This window comes from Tenrec ecaudatus, chromosome 5, assembly GCF_050624435.1.
Source record: "Tenrec ecaudatus isolate mTenEca1 chromosome 5, mTenEca1.hap1, whole genome shotgun sequence".
Lineage (NCBI taxonomy): Eukaryota > Metazoa > Chordata > Mammalia > Afrosoricida > Tenrecidae > Tenrec > Tenrec ecaudatus.
In genome coordinates this window covers 9,883,392-9,899,537 of record NC_134534.1, presented here as the reverse complement: position 1 = coordinate 9,899,537, position 16,146 = coordinate 9,883,392, and the positions used below count along the sequence as shown (strand labels likewise).

Genomic DNA, 16,146 nt, shown 5'->3' with positions numbered 1-16,146 from the left:
TTTTAACTTTGATCTTACACTTCAATGGATTCATATAAATCCCCCAGCATTTTGGATGGCACGTAAACAATCGGCTAATTGACCTGTTCCTGGGTACAGCACTCTGTGATTAAGGAGCATTAAGAAGTTAGGGATCTGAGACATTCCTTGAGTATTGATTTTGAGACTCAGAATTATTTCAAGACCATTACGGCAAAAGTGGGTCTTTGTTGGTATACATAGCATAGAACCTGGTTATAGGTGATTTCCAATACTCAATACTCAATCCCACACTACCCACTGCCACAGGGTTGACGGCAATCTCAGGAGTACATCTTCATCCTTCAATCGAGTGTCAGTGAGCTGTACAAAACAAGGACTGAAAGAGATCTCCGGGCATCAGTGGGGCTCCCATGGGAAGGCCTCTCAGCCGGGGGAGGGCCACGAGGGAAGGGGGAAGTAAAAAGGCCAGCCCACATGAAACACACAGCACCTGAGGCTATGACTTGGCCAGGCTCATTGATACTCTGTGGTAATAGCATCAATAATCACAGCCCTCATTCCGAGAGTCCATTTAACTTGAAAACAGGCTTCTAATTTCAAAAGCACCCTGTAATTTCTAGATGTGACTGCAAGAACGAATTGATCTAGCCTCCGAGTCTTCGTTTAAGTGGTGGTGGTGGGGAACTAAACCCCAGAGACAGACGGCATCCTTGTCTTCACATAAGCACCGTGGAAAATCAGCCCCTCAGCGCAATGGAAATTCGATGACAAATGCGGTTGGGGTTCACTCTCATCCCCTAGTGCTACAGCTCAGCAGGTCTTTAACCATGGCGCTTTGGTAGGCCAAGAGGCAGCATGGCAGGCAGGGGGTAGCCAGGAAGGAAAAAAGAACACCCTCAGAGCAGAGCTCCTGCACTGTGGGAGGGAAGGACAGCGGCTTGAGAAGAAGTGCTGGAGGCAGGGACCGCTCCAAGCACGAGACGGCTGGGGCTTGACACGGGGCTTCACTACCTGTGCTGCCCTTCTGCACCCACAGCAATCCCAGCAGAAGGGCTGCACAGGCATCAGGCAGGGATAACGGCCAGCGGTGAGGCCGCCAGGAGACAAACAGGGACGAGGAGATTTAAGAACTATTTGCCAGCAGAGGGCTGGAGGGGAGGAGACTGAGAAAGCAGCACTCTGGGACTCCCTACCCACTTCTCTCTCTTGCCTAGTAGCTTCCAGAACACCTCTGCACGCAGTCCCCGGGCAGGGCTGAGGGACAGGGCAGCTCAGAAGCAGGGGCGAAGTAGTAAGGGGGCATAGTACATTTTTATGAAATAAAATACTGCATCCTTCAAATAAGAGTAAGAAACCACAGAAATGGTGGAGAGCACAAACAACAAAAACCAATACACAAACCTGATGGAGACATGCAGAGTGTGACCAGCAAATCAACAGTTCACTGCAGCGAGGAAAAAGACACCAAAGACATAACCCACAATGTCTCCAAGACCAAGAACACGGGTCAGAAATGGAAAGATTGTAACCATGTAGAAGGCCAACATAATACAATGAGCAGTTCCAGGGAGATGAAAACAAAAGGAAACGAGGGAGGAATTAGAGGAAAACTTCCCAAGCCTAGAAACTGCAACTTGAAGGGGAATACTGACCCCACAGCACATCAAGAAACATCATAGAGCCTGTGGGGAAACTAATGGCTTCTTGCTACAACTAAGAAACAAACAAACAAGTCACAAAGATACAGAAACAAGAGTGCTCATTAGCACTGAGCCTTAGAAACCATGAAGCAATTCCTTCCACATTTTCAAGAAATTATTAGAAAGCCCAGTAGTTTCTACTTTGCCTCTCCTCTCCTGGGGCGGTGGAATGTAGCCATTTTGGACATTCTAAGACCCTTGGCTACAACAAGGGCCTCAAACAAAACCTCGGAGGATGGTGCAGGATCAGGCAGCGTTTCCTTCTTTTGTGCACAGGGAGGCCAAGCAGGAAATCAACTCCATGGCAGCTAACAACAATAAAACCTGATTTTTTTTTTTTTTTAACACAGCTGTTCCCTGAAAGCTACTGAGGAAAATGTTCCACCACAGGACAAAACTAAATCCGGAAAGAGGAAATCAAGATCTACAACAAAGAGAGAGAAGGGGCAGTCCTGCGGGGAGCAGGGGGTGTCTGGGAGAGAACAGACCCCACAGCTACTGTCATGGGACAAACATACAACCGTGACGACATGCTGTTCATAGACAGCATTACCATGACACATATAATGCCTTTCTAAACACCTATTACTGGCAGGTGTTTAACATCTGTCACAGATGAAATTAATGAGAGATTCACATAAAATTAAATAAGTGAAGGAACACGGTGATTAATCAGTTAAGAAAAAGCAGCAACAAGAACAAATCCCAACACATCATTCTGGCTGATGATAAATATGCATTCCACACTTAATCATATGGTTAGGGATTCCAAAGACTGGGCTGCTACATGGAAATGGGAATCATGTGAAAATGGAGGATGACCACATCAAATCACAACATGGACGACTACTACAAATGCGCAACTGCCAAACAATCATTGCCTAACTTCTAAACCACTGATGCCATTTGTGGTCCAGCCAACCCAACCAATAACCTCAACTGCCATGGCCCTCCTCATTCGCACTGTGGTGTTGGTTAGCTAGCTGTGTGTGGTGCATGTGCAAACCAGTCAGGTACTTTTTCCCCCCCTCCAGTATAACCGACTATTTACTGAGGAGCCTTGGTGGTGTGGTGCGGAAGGTTGCTAACCACAAGGTTGGCAGTTCAAACTCACCAGCTGTTATTCTGTGAAAGACCACACTGTCAACTCTCACAAATGTTTCTAGTTCTGAAAACTCTATATAGCATAGGTTCCCAAACTTACTTGGCCTACCACCTCCCTTTCAGGGGGGAAAAAATTACTCAGTGATCCCTGGCAATTAAAACTGTCCATGCTATATATAGCCCACCATCCAGGAGAAAGTGGAGGTCTCTGCTTTTCCAGTCTCTCTGCACCATTCCAGCGTCCAATCCTCGGGGCATGCCGTCCACTTTGGGAAGCACTGCTGCACAGGGTTACTCTGAGCTGCAACCCAGTAGGTTTGAAGACCACATATTGGAAGCTGTGAAATATCTGTTCCTGAGGCAGTCACCTAGTGAGGTGCAGGTGTATTTATACACTCATGAAAAGGCACCCCACAGGGGTCTTAAAGGCTTGTAGGTAAACAAGTGGCCATCTAGCTCTGAAGCAACAAAACACACCTGGAAGAAGCACACCAGCCTGTGCGATCACGAGGTGTCGAAGGGATCAGATATCAGGCATCATCAGAACAAAAAATCTAACTATAGTGAATGAGGAGGGGAGTGCAGAGTTGAGACCCAAAGTCCATCTGTAGGCCACTGGACATCCCCTTACAGAAAGGTCTCAGAGAGGAGACGAGCCAGTCAGGGTGCGATGTAGCAAGGAGGATACATACAACTTTCCTCTAGTTTCTAAATGCTTCCTCCTCCCCCACCATCATGATCCCAATTCTACCTTGCAAGTCAGGCTTGACCAGAGGATGTACACTGGTACAGATAGGAACTGGAAACATAGCAAATCCAGGGCGGATGATCCCTTCAGGACCAGTGGTGTAAGTGGTGATACTGGGAGCGTGGGTTGGAAAAGGGGAACCGATTACAGGGATCTGCATGTGGCCTCCTTCCTGGTAAACGGACAATGGAGGGGTGGGTTAGGGCAGGCGTCGGACAGGGCTAGATATGACAAAATAATAATTTATAAGTTATCAAGGGTTCGTGAGGGAGGGGGAAGCGGGGAGGGAGGGGAAAAGGTGAGGAGCTGATGCCAGTGGCTTAGGTGGGGAACAAATGTTTTGAGAATGATGAGGGCAATGAATGTACAAATGTGCTTTACACAATAATGTATATATGGATTGTGATAAGAGTTCTATGAGCCCCTAATAAAACGATTAAAAAAGAAAGAAAGAAAAGGTGCCTGACAGGGTTGTGGCGACCATTTGGGGCATGAGGGAAGGAAGACAGTGAGGGCTGTACAAGAGCTAAATCTTCACTGTGATAGCAGTAAAAGCCAAAGCAAACACACTTACAACTTTGTCTCATAATCCTTCCATGCTTTGTCAAATGGCTTCTTGAGGTCCTTAGAAAAGAAAGAGAGAAACTGCATTCACCTTGGCTTAAGGTCATGGAATAATGGTGAAATACTGTAGCTCCCCATTATCCATCCACAAGGATTACTTTTCAGGACTCCCAGTGCACCCCTGAAACTGAACTACGAATCCGATAATCAATGGGCTTCAAGGTTTTGAAATGAATTCCATTTGCTTTCAAACTCCTATCTTCCACAAAATGTTTGTTTCTTCTTACACACATGTCCCAGGCTGTGCCAGGTGGGCAGCTGCTCACCCACCGTGTTCTGGGTGTGCCCGCCCCAATGAGGACGCTGGTTATGGGGCTGAGATTCCATCACTCTCCTCAGAATATCTCCCAATTTACAGTCTTTTCAGACTGGGGTTGACCAGGGGGCCACTGAACCTGGGGAGAGGGCGATGGCTGGGACACTAACCAAAACGCTTCCGTGACCACTTCGTCGCGGCCTGTCCTGAAGCCGGTCATAAAGCTCTGAAGACAGTGGTTCTCTACCTGCCTCATGCTGCGATTTTTCATACAGTTCGTGTGGTGACCCCAACCATACAATTATTTTTGTTGCTACGTCATCACTGTCATTTTGCTACTGTTATGAGTCAGGCAACCCCTATGAAAGGGTCTTCATCCCCAAAGGGGTCTCAACCCACAGATTGAGAACCGCTGATCTAAGGGGTCTGTTCATGGTATCGAGGGTCCCCAGGCATGGAGCCCAGGCAGGCTTCAGCTTTTCCCTGGCCCCAGCCCCACAGCAATCTTGTGGCCCCAAGTTTCATCTGGGTCCTCTGACAGCACACAAGAACCGGCTCATCTGCTGAATGACCCGTTTCCAAGAACCTTTCTTTAATGTCAAGAGCGTTGAGTGCCTTTGGATTTCAAGCACTACTATGGGCTTGAAAGGAAAAGAATCAATTCTTTCAAGTTTAAATGAAAACCAAGTTTCTGAACACTTACCCCTTTGACTCCTTTTAAGTCTCCTTTTAACAAGGAATCCAAGGTGAAGATCACATTGTGACTCAGACCCTGGAGCTGAAAAGCAAAGACAAGATGTGAGGCAGTTAACAAGCAACTGCATGGAGAACGCGGACTACTGCGATCCACAGGCAGAGGGATCCTTGCCTTCACACTGTGGTGTTGGCAGTGTATACCATGGAAGACACATCCATCCGTGTAAGAACACAACCTTCACTCTCCGCACAAGTGAGGCAGGTGAGATTCGGCTCTTATTTTGGACCATTCATCAGGAAAGACCAATGGATAGAAACGGGAATTGTCATGGTGGAGGGTCAGCCAAGCAGCCCTCCAGATGTATAGACACAAGAGCCAAAACACAGCCTCGAATGTGCTAATGTCGGCGGTCAGAGAGGTCCTCTGCTGTTACAGATGTGGTCCCCAAGGGGTGGAGCAGCTCAGTAGGCAGCAGCGGCGGCAGCAGCAATGCGGATGGAGCACTTGCTTCGGGCTCGTCCCGGGGCTTCCCATACACTCTCTCACACCATGGGAAGATGGTGCAGGAGAGGAGGCCCACCAGGATGAGGAGGCAGAGGGCAATGGGGGCAGAGCACGTTGGAGGCTGGGAGAGCATGACATCGTCTGCCTTTAGGGTGATGTCTAAGACCTTGGGAGCAGTAGCGTCAGCAATTTGGAACCTACGTGGAGGCAGTGGGCAGATCCCGAAGACAGAAGGAGGGGTCTAAGGTCCTCTCACTCATGCGTAAGTGTATTTGTTGTCAGTCTAAGCATCCTATCAACCTTTGTTCCATCAAAGGGTCGCCGAGTCCCTACTCTGGGCCAAGTGCCACGCTGGGGACCCGGCAGGCAGTGAGGACAAAGCCCAAGAGCACTGAGTCTAGGGAGAAGGGCATCCAGGATGCCACCCTCTCTGCCACCTTGGGATACTATGTATCCCACAGAGGCATTGAGGTGGGGAGATCCTGACACATGATGGTACAAGGGGAAGGGGGTACACGAAGGGCTACTGACACTTAGGGGCGTGGGTGGCCCTCTGCACAGGATCTATGATGTGTAAGTACGTGACCTTAATGACTGCTACGAAGATGCATCAGTCAATGAATGAAGAACATTACCTTCTGACCGCCACCCATGCTGGAATAGATGTGTACTGTCACATCGACAGGAAGTTAAGGAAGAAGACAGCATTGAGGGAGTGTAGAGCAGGGCAGGGAACAGAAGAGCCTTCCTTTTGGGCTCTCACCTTGTCCCCAAGCCCTGTTGTTGACAGCTTGTTCACGAGTCATCATACCTCCTGACCACCAACTAATTCTACACCCAGAAAAGCTTCCCAGAAGACGCCACTCGACGGGGTGGGGCAGTAACAACCAATTCTGTCCTGGTTTCCAATTCAGAGATTCCCCTAAGATAACATGGTCACTGATTTCACCAGGCCCCCCCACCCCGAGAGAAGCAGCATGGGGGAGATGCCACGTTCTATGAGGGTGGGGGAATCTTCAATACTAGAATGCACATAAATCAAGCCCACTGTGAGTTGATTCACTCACAGATCCTGTTGAGCACAGCAGAGCTACTTCACAGGGTTTTCGAGGCTGAGTCTTACAGAAGACGCCGGCTTGGGCCTTCTCCAACGCCAACCTCCTGGTTAACAGTCCAATGATCAATCTACTCCACCGGCTCCCTAACAAAACACACTCTACCGGTGGTTTTACAAATTCATTAGGAGTGGGTGATTTTGGGGGTAGGGGTGGGCGGAGCGTGGGAAGGTGCAGGGAAAGAAAAAAAAGGGTGACTTAGCAGGGAAAAAGGTACAGGGCAAGAAGAAAAAAGTGAGTAGTAACGGGAAAAGTCTGCAAAACACTCCTGCACGGTACACATGGTTAGTTAACACACATCTCCCAACTAGAAAGGATGGATGTTCAAAGCTACCCACAGGGGCTGCAGCAGAAAGGCCTGGCAATCTACTTCCAGAAAGTATCAGTCTTGAAATGCCGGTGGAGCACAGCTCTGCTCTGACACGTGGGGCTGTAAGGAACCGGAAGGGACTTGAAGGCAACAGGTGCTGGTAAGGTGTGTGTGCGTGGAGTCATCCCCACCCCATAAAAATATCGGGAATAGTATTTTGCTTAGAATCCCCAACAATTTGATCTCTGGGATTCAAATCTTCCAGGAGGCCTGAGTTCTGACGTCTCAGTCGTCTGCGTGGACTCTGGTGGGGTGGGGGAGGCAGCTCTACATGACGGCCACTAGTTGTGACCCCTGCCTTTCCCTGTAAATCCTTCACCAGCCCTAACCAGTTGTAAGAGGGGGCTTCAAAACAGCGTGAGGGAAAATGTCATGACCTTTTAATTCTATTTTCGTGCCCCGTATGCATAAATGCATGTGTGTTAAGCTTTAACTACGGTGTGAAAATACACACGCCAAAACATTCAAAAGACCACATCTACGTTTACAACTCGACGACACTGCTGTGCCATTATCACCACCCTTTCCTAAACTGTTCCTGTAAGTGTGCGCTCCCTTGGGGGACGGGAGGCTCCCTGGAAGCTGGGTCTGTAGGCTCAGGCTGCACCCCCATAGCCTAAGAGTAGATCTAAACTACACATCCACAGAAGGAAAGAAACAGTCATGGACGACACACGGGGCTTCAAAAAGCTCCTGCAAACAATGGAAATGAAAAGACCGTTGATTTTCCCCCATGAACGCCTCTCACATGCGTGGAATTCTCCTCCAAGAATGTGTTTACTGAAGGAAAGAAAGTTCAGTGCCCGTCAGCAGGGGAGGGTTAAATAAAATATGGCATTTCTAAAAAAAAAACACCATAAAAACAAGAAAAGTGTCTTTCTGTGCCCGAATACGGCGCTAGCCCCTCGATAGACGGCTACTGTGAAAAAAGCAAGGTGTGAAGCAGTGCTTACGGTGGGTGCGCATTGGTATGAAAAGAAGAGGAAAAACATGTCTGTGCTTGTGGTGCCATGGTGGCACTGTGATTAAAATGCTCACCTACTAACTGCCAAGTTGGCTGGGTGAACCTACTAGTGGCCTAATGGGAGAAACTCTCCCGGCCATCGAGTGGGTGTCGACTCACAGTGACCCCACAGAACAGGGTCCAATGGGCCCTATGAGTTTCACAAGACTGTAACCCTGGATGGGAATAAAAAGCCCTTACTTTCTAACTTGGAGTGGCTAGTGGTGTAGAACTGCTGACCTTATGATCTCAGCCAAAATGTAACCACTACCCCACCAAGCTCTTTGGTGGGAGGAAAGACTTGGTGATTTGCTACTGTAGATTGCTGGCTGGGGAGTCCTGTGGAGTAGTGCTCTGTCCTCTCAGGAAGCAAATACAAGGCAGAGAAACTGCCAACAGCAACATGTGTAAATTATTTCCAATACAGTACAGACCAGGCTGCAGATACTGGTTGCCTCCAAGGGGTATGAGGTGAGAGAGTGGCATGGGCACGTGTGGGGCACAGGGTGAGAGGACACTCTTGACTGGGCACCTTTGGGCAGTTTAAAGATTTTTGTAACATGTCATTCACTGTTTATTCAAAAACGTAAGGTTTTAGAACACAGGAAAAGACTGATTCTGAACCTTTAAAAAATGTAAAATTAGTGTGTTTTGTCAATGCCACAATTCTTTTATGAGGGGGAAAACTATCAAGCCAAAAGTGTTATTGCCACCCTGACCTTAAGACTCAATTATAAAACAACAAAAACAGAAGAACTATGAAACCCTGTCGTTAGTCCCAACCAGAGAGTTGCTCAGAAGGGCACGTTCCTCAAAAGACTTGTGCTGACGACATGACCAACCCTTCAATGTCACCAGTGTTCGGGCCAGGAACGGGGTGGGGTGAGCTGTACCCGCACCACGAGGCCCCAAGATTTCAAAATTTCTTTGTGGTTGTCCACAACCAAAAAGGACAAAATACTGTATATTACACCTTCAAAATCTTTCCAGTGACAAGGTCCTGGGGTGGTGGGGGTGGATAGGGGAGACAGAAGACTAATTTAGAAATGCTTTCCAAATTTCCAGGAAATAGCAGGTTAATTACAGAAACAAAAACACTGCACAGAGTAAAAAACAGTAACTCAGTGTTCGGATTACAAGGAGCCCTAGGGGTGCAGTTTCTACAAGGTCAGCAGTTCAAAAGCACCAGCTGCTCTGAGGAGGAGAAAGGCCACTTTCTACTCTGTCCTATATCCTTATTAGGAGTGGGAATGGACTCTGGCAGAGTTTACTTTTTTGTCTTTGGCCAGGCCTAGGAGGGGTGGTCTTGCCTTAACAGATTACCGTATATACTCGAATATAAGCCGACCCAAGTATAAGCCGAGGTACCTAATTATTACCCGGGAAACCAGAAAAACTGATTGACTCGAGTATCAACCAAGGGTGGAAAATGCAGAAGCTATTGGTGAGTTTCAATCATCAAAACAAATGAAAATAAAATTACTAAAAATAGAGACATCAGTGGGATAATGTATCTAAATATTTATTTTAAATAAAAATGTAAATAAAAGGACAAGTCATTTAACATGAGTAAACAACCAGCACAGTAAGTGGAAAATAGGTTCAACAAAAACAATAAGGTATCACTGTTACCTTAAGAGTACTATTGCCTGAGCTCAATCAGCAACCAAGCTAAAAAGTAAAGAGTTAAAATCCTTCAAAACTGGATTCCTCATCATCATCCATATCCCAATGCAGAGCTTCAGCTGGTGTGAGGTCATCACCATCACTGCTGTCATTTTCATACAAAGCGCAGTCTTCACTGCCATCCATAGCATTACTAATACTACATTTCTGGAAGGCACATCGCACCATGTCTTCTGGAGTGTCTTCCCCTGCATCTGGAACCTACTTTGCTATTAACTCTACGTCAGGCTTCATGAGCTTTCCTCCTTTTGTTAGTCCGGCTTGACCAGATGACATCCATTCAAGCCACATCCTTCGCACATGGTCTTTAAAAGGCTTTTTCAAAGATATACGTCATAGGACAGCTCTGATTGGTTAGATGTGAGTAAACAAACATTCAGTGTCAGCGGGGATTTGAATGAACAGCGGAGAAACGGCAATCAGCCGTGAGATAGTGGGCACTCTTCCCGTTACCTCGGTGAGGGCGGGAGGGGGGAGCGAGATGTTATATCTCACTGGGGTACCACTGACCTGTGTATAAGCTCAACCCGTTTTTCAGTACATTGTTTTTGCTGAAAAACTCGGCTTATACATGAGTATATACGGTAATTAAATTCCCACCCCACCCTCAGCCCATTAGCATCAAGTAGCCAGGTGGCCAAAGGGCCCCAGAACCAATCCTGTAAGTTTTCCTCATCTACAACATCTGCTTACAGACCTTCCTCTGAGCTCTAGGGCAGCGAAGCATTGACTGGCCACCAATCATGACTTTGTGCTAATTTCCTTTGTTTTCGATCATCTACAATTTTCCCACACAATGCCAGGAACCCGCTAGACACGGCTATGGCCTCATTTGAACGGTTTAAGTTTGTCTTAAGGCTTGATGAAGGGGTGGGTGTCTATAGAATATATATGAATTTGGAGTCTTCCCATTAGAGAAATTCCAACCAGCAGTGCGGACTAAATTATAGGGCTTGAAGTTTATCCATTTTCTGGGCCAAACTTGTTTAAACAAACAAAATGTAATTATGATTGGCTTTGATAAAGATAGCCTCTTGATAAAAATAGCAATTGTGTGATACTGTCCCAAATTCTGCAAGTAGTCCCATCATTCCAACCACTGGAGGTTGAGTTTGAGAACAGTTCTCTCTCTCCATGCTGGGCTGAAGCACACCCCCCTCCTCTGTAACTTCACCACAAAGGGAAATGCTCTTTCCTGGCTTACCTGTCTCAGGCCTACCAGGCATGCTTTTAAAGGGGAAGCGCATTCTCGCATGCTCACATAGTTGAGGAACCCAAAAGAAGCGTCAAGCAGGGCTGGCACACCCAACCAGGCTCTGTGCTCGCGGTGGCTGTGAGCGTCCTGGGTGACTGCATGCCTGACCAGCTCGGCTGGAGCTGAGGTAGACGGGTGGTGAGCCTGCAGTGCCTGCCTGCTCTTCCAAGGACACTAGCCCAGCTCTACCAATGGCTCCTCCAGGACACCTACGGGTGCACCAAACACCAGCATCCAGCCCACTGCCATCCAGACACTTCTGCCTCACAGTGGCTCTCTCTGGGGTTTCGGGGGCTGTACATTTTTGGGGAAGCGGGCAGCACTACTGCACCAGGGCATCACTGGCCTGAATTGTCATCTTGCATTAATGCCGACTCTCCTCTGCAGTGCCCACTGCACTCTCCCTCCCGGCTCCCCATCGGCAGACAGAAACCCCTTCTCTGAAAGTTAAGGATAATGTAAATCTGCTGACTTGCTCAACACATTGGAAAATCCAATTAAAATAATGAGCCAGCTCCCAGCAGTTAAGGCAATGATGATTCCCTGGTAGAAATGAGGCAGCCTGTCTAATGTGTTAACTCCTTCATGGCCTGCAGTGCTACTTACTGCCTTGAAAAGACTATTTAAATGAGGCGCCCTGTCATTATGCCATTCTTCAGGCGGTTAGACACAAAGGAGGCATGTGGCCACTCATCACTACCGTCCGTCCGGGTGATGTTGGCCCAGTGCTTTCATCTTGCTGACTCAGCGTTACTTGAAAATGATGGATCAGCACCTTCTCAACTCTGACCACCTTGCTGTGAGTGGACCAAGAGGGGAACATGAGGAACTGTCTTAAAGGGCCACAGCATTAGGAAGGTTGAGAACCACTGATCCACAGAAATCAGGTTGCTCTGAAAACGAATACATTTTATGCATACCATGGACAATTATACTAGCCAATACTGACCAATCAATCTATGCTTTGTCTTCTTTAGTTGATTATTAAGGAAAGCAAAATTTGCTCATTGGTTGAAGGCTCTTACAAATTCAAGACAGCTGGGTGTTCATTCAATGTTCCTAACTCCCCCACTACCCAGGGATGTGAAAGACTTTCCCCTTACAGCTGTGCATATACTCAACCCTTACACGGCAACTCTGAAAGGCAGGGATTTATTCTTTTTACCTGAGGCTAGGGGCCCAAATTCAGGGGTCAGTTTTAGGGGACTACGTCTCTCTGTCATTTCAGCATTTGAGGAGAGGCTTCTTTGGAGCTCTCCATCGGCTTTGACACAAATCTGCTCCTGGGTCTAGGAGGCTCTCAACAAAGGGACCGTGACTCCCAAAACACACTTCACTCCTGGCTCTCTGCTTTTTTTGTGATATTGAGAAGCCCCTCTTTCTGTCCTCACATCTCTCCTCTATCTTTTGTAAGAAGATAAAAGGAGATGCAGGCCACCCAAAGAGGAAACTCTACTGGCTACAATGTAAGTGAGGGTGGAGCATCTCACCCTCAGTCTGCTCATCAATACAGAGATCAGGCTTGACAGCACAACATAAATGGAGGATCAGTTACACCACATCACATCATGGGAGTGATGGCAGCCAAACCACAGTATGAAAAAATGACAAACTTCATCACTACATCACTACCAAGCCACTAAGAATCATGCTTAAGTGGGTGTGCGTCTGTATTTTTAAATCATTTTACCGGGGGGCTCTTACAGCTCTTATAACATTCCATACATCAATTGTATCAAGCATATTTATACATGTTTTGCCATCATCATTTTCTAAACATTTACTTTCTATTTGAGCCCTTTGTATCAGCTCCTTTCCCCCTCAACCCTCATGACCCCTTGATAAATTATTTTCTTATCTTATACCAACCCGCTATATCTCTTCACCCATGTTTCTGCTACTCGTCCCCCTCTGGGGGGGGTGTGTGTGTTGATCATTGAGATCAGTTGCCCTTCCTCCACTCCTCCCTCCCCTTCCACCTACCCTCCTGGTATCACTACTCCCATTTCTGTTCCTGAGGGGTTTATCTGACCTGGATTCTGTGTGTCCTGAGCTCTTATTTGTACCACTGCACATGCTTCCATCTGGCCAGAACTGAAAGGCAGGACTGGGGTCATGACAGTAGGAGGGGTGGTGGTATGTGAAGAAGCTTCAAAGAACCAGAGGAAGATTGTGTGTTTCAGAGATGTTATACTGCACCATGGTTGGCTCATCCCTTCCTTGTGACCCTTCTGTGAGGGGATGTCCTATTGTCTACAGATGGATTTTGGGTCTCTGCTCTGAACCCTCTCATTCTCAATGACATGTTTTTTTAAATGATTTTTTTGGTTTGTTGGGTCTTCTGATGCCTGTTACCTGATCCCTTTGATACCTCATGATCACACAGGCTGGTGTGCTTCTTCCACTAGGGGTTGTTGAATCTCTGCTAGATGGCTGCTTATTTAACTTCAAAAGCCTTTAAGACCTCTGATGCTATTATCTTTTGATAGCCAAGCACCATCAGCTTTCTTCACATTTGCTTATGCACCCATTTTGTCTTCAGCAATCATGTCGGAAAGGTGAGCATCACAGAATGCCTAGTTGTCAGAACAAACTGTTCTTGAGTTGAGGGATGGCTTGAGCAAAGTACATCCACTTCCTCAATGTACTGCCATATAAACATATGTACATAGGCGAATACCTCTATTTTTATGAATCTGTTTACGTAAGTGTACACACGTTTATACCTCTATCCATAGCTTTGATTCCTAAATCTTTCCTGTTTTCCCTTTACCTTCCTCCTGCCCCACCATCACACTCGCTGCTCTTCTTCTGCTTCTTAGTAATTCCTCTCAGCTAGATTCATGCTTAAGTATATTGACACATTTTTGGGGCTCAAAAATCAAACAATGACCTTTGTAATCTATGCTTCAAACTAACTCTAGGTCATTTGGTCATATCGACGAATTTTTTTAACAAGCAAAGAACACAGCACTCCAGATAATCTCTATAAGTCGACCAGCTATTTAGCTAAACAAGTCAATTCAGGAAGTTTCAATGGCAGGTTAACAAGAGTATCTCAGGGTCCACTAAGTCTGGGCATGTTAAGGATGTCAAGTTCTAGTTCACACCTTCCTTTCTAGCAGAATCCAGCCATTGTGGCCCTGGTCTGGAAGCTGAGTGGTGGTTACAGAGATCTTTTAAAGTAATTCTCAGATAAAATCACTCTGTTGCTCAAAACCTACCAACAGCTTTCCATAAAACTGGATTCTAATCCAAACTTCCAGTTTAGCCCCAGCCCTGTCAATCTGCCTCAAGGGCCCCTGTCTCCATTCCATTGTATTTCAGATCATGCCAGCTTCTTGAAGGTAGGGCAATGACTATTTTGCCCGCTGCTGTGCCACAAGCCCACAGCAGTGCTGCCATGCTAATGATACTAGCCAAAATGTCTGCTTATTGAATAGGTATAATCGTATAATCAAATGCCAAGCCTAAACCAGGAGAGCTGAAACCCAATATGTTGAAGAGGATCTCGACCCAGTTCTGGTCTTGCAGTGCTTACCACCAGAACAGGACGGGTATGGCGTGAGGCTAGCCTCCCAGGCTAGCCTCCTCTCAATAGCCGCCAGGACTTGTCTGATGACCAGGGAAGGTCGGAGATAGGATATTTGTCCGAGACTTGGAAATGCCCTTGGATGCTGTTCCGTTTCATCCATCGGGACCCTTTTCCTTCTGCTGGACTTTCAGTGGAAGATGTATTAGGATACCATGAGTTCAAGAAGCAATCAGTAGGCTAGTTACCCAGGGTTAAATCTAACAGAACAGAAGATACTTTTAAAAATGGTGCATCTGAAATAAAAAGCAACGCCAAAGTCCCAGGAACAGCCAGCTTAACCGCCACAATCTACACATTAAAATACAGTGAAATAAAATTCTGAAGAGCAAAAACAAAATGAAAAGAACCAAACAAAAAGAGTGTTCGCCCAATCCAACCTCTCTCCACAAGCCAAACACCAAAGTAAACTCACTGCTGTTGTGTCAATTCAGACCAGACACCCGGACAGGACAGAGCAGAATTGCCCTGCAAGGTCTCCAGTCGTAGGAATCTTTATGGGCCACACCTTTGTCCCACGGAGCAGACGGTGGATCTGAGCCACAGACCTCTGGTTAGAGCTGCCTGGGGAACCACTCCATCACCAGTGCTCACCCTTCATACACAGAACAGCCGACTCAGCATTTCTCCAAGTGCTTCCATGGATTTTAATGTTTTATACAAACATGTGTCTCCTAGGTTGGGTCAACACTGACTCAACAGGTTTCTTTACTGCAGTGTGCCTCAAGACCTTTACTGTGTGAATGTGTAATGTATTCTGTTAAGTGTGACGGTGGCATGGTGGGGAGGATAGATCATGCAGTATTTGTCAATCCATTCTGAACGCACAATTCTTTTCTCAAAAAACAAGACAAAGGATTGGTATTTCCAAGAAACCCTTAGGGAAAAGTACCGCACACTTTTCTGACGGTGCCAGTGCCAGGTCCGAGGGAGCCTGTTTCCATGGGGTCCATCACGGCAACTGTGTGTGTGTGGTTGGGCAGCCTGTGCACTGCACAAAGGCACCAACCCACCTGACCTTGGACAAGTGGAGCCTGAAGCCCAGCCCTCCTCTGCTCACCAGTCCATGTGTCCTGGTGCTGGTAGACAGTCCAAAAGAAGGCCCCCCCTTTATGAAAGGATCCACTAGGAGCAGGGGCCCTTTGCTGGGCTGCCGTGCCTGGGTCTGGAGTGCGGCCCTTGTCTGCGGCTGCCGCATAAAGAGATGCAAGGCTGGGTTCTGCTTGGGAACCAAACACCCCCTCTTCCCCTCAGGAGGACGTTTCATCTGCTGCTGCAGCTAGGCGGAAGGGAACTCCAGAAAAGAGGCCATGCATGAGACAGGAAATGGGGGGTCAAGGCAGGGCAAGGGTCAAGGCCCAGTCCCCTCTACTCCCAGGTGCTTCTTCCATCAGAATTGGACGTCAGTCAGAACTCATTTAGGCAGTATTTAGACCTCATTTAGCACGTGCAGAGGCTCAAAGCCTTTCCATCAATATTCGAGCTGCATGGACGCTAAGTGAAGGTGTTC

The 16,146-nt window shown here is 47.2% G+C and overlaps 1 protein-coding gene across 8 annotated transcripts in view; it reads right to left on the bottom strand.

Annotated features, from left to right (window-relative positions):
• The window catches only part of ASAP1 (ArfGAP with SH3 domain, ankyrin repeat and PH domain 1), a 289,743-nt gene that overhangs the window by 72,136 nt on the left and 201,461 nt on the right, over positions 1 to 16,146 (bottom strand). For all 8 annotated transcript variants that reach the window (XM_075549251.1, XM_075549253.1, XM_075549257.1 and 5 more), the window contains exons 6-7: positions 5,118 to 5,192; positions 4,109 to 4,158 (exon numbers count right to left, since the gene is read on the bottom strand). In XM_075549251.1, coding sequence (XP_075405366.1) covers positions 4,109 to 4,158; positions 5,118 to 5,192 — 125 coding nt within the window. The remainder of the gene's footprint in view (positions 1 to 4,108; positions 4,159 to 5,117; positions 5,193 to 16,146) is intronic.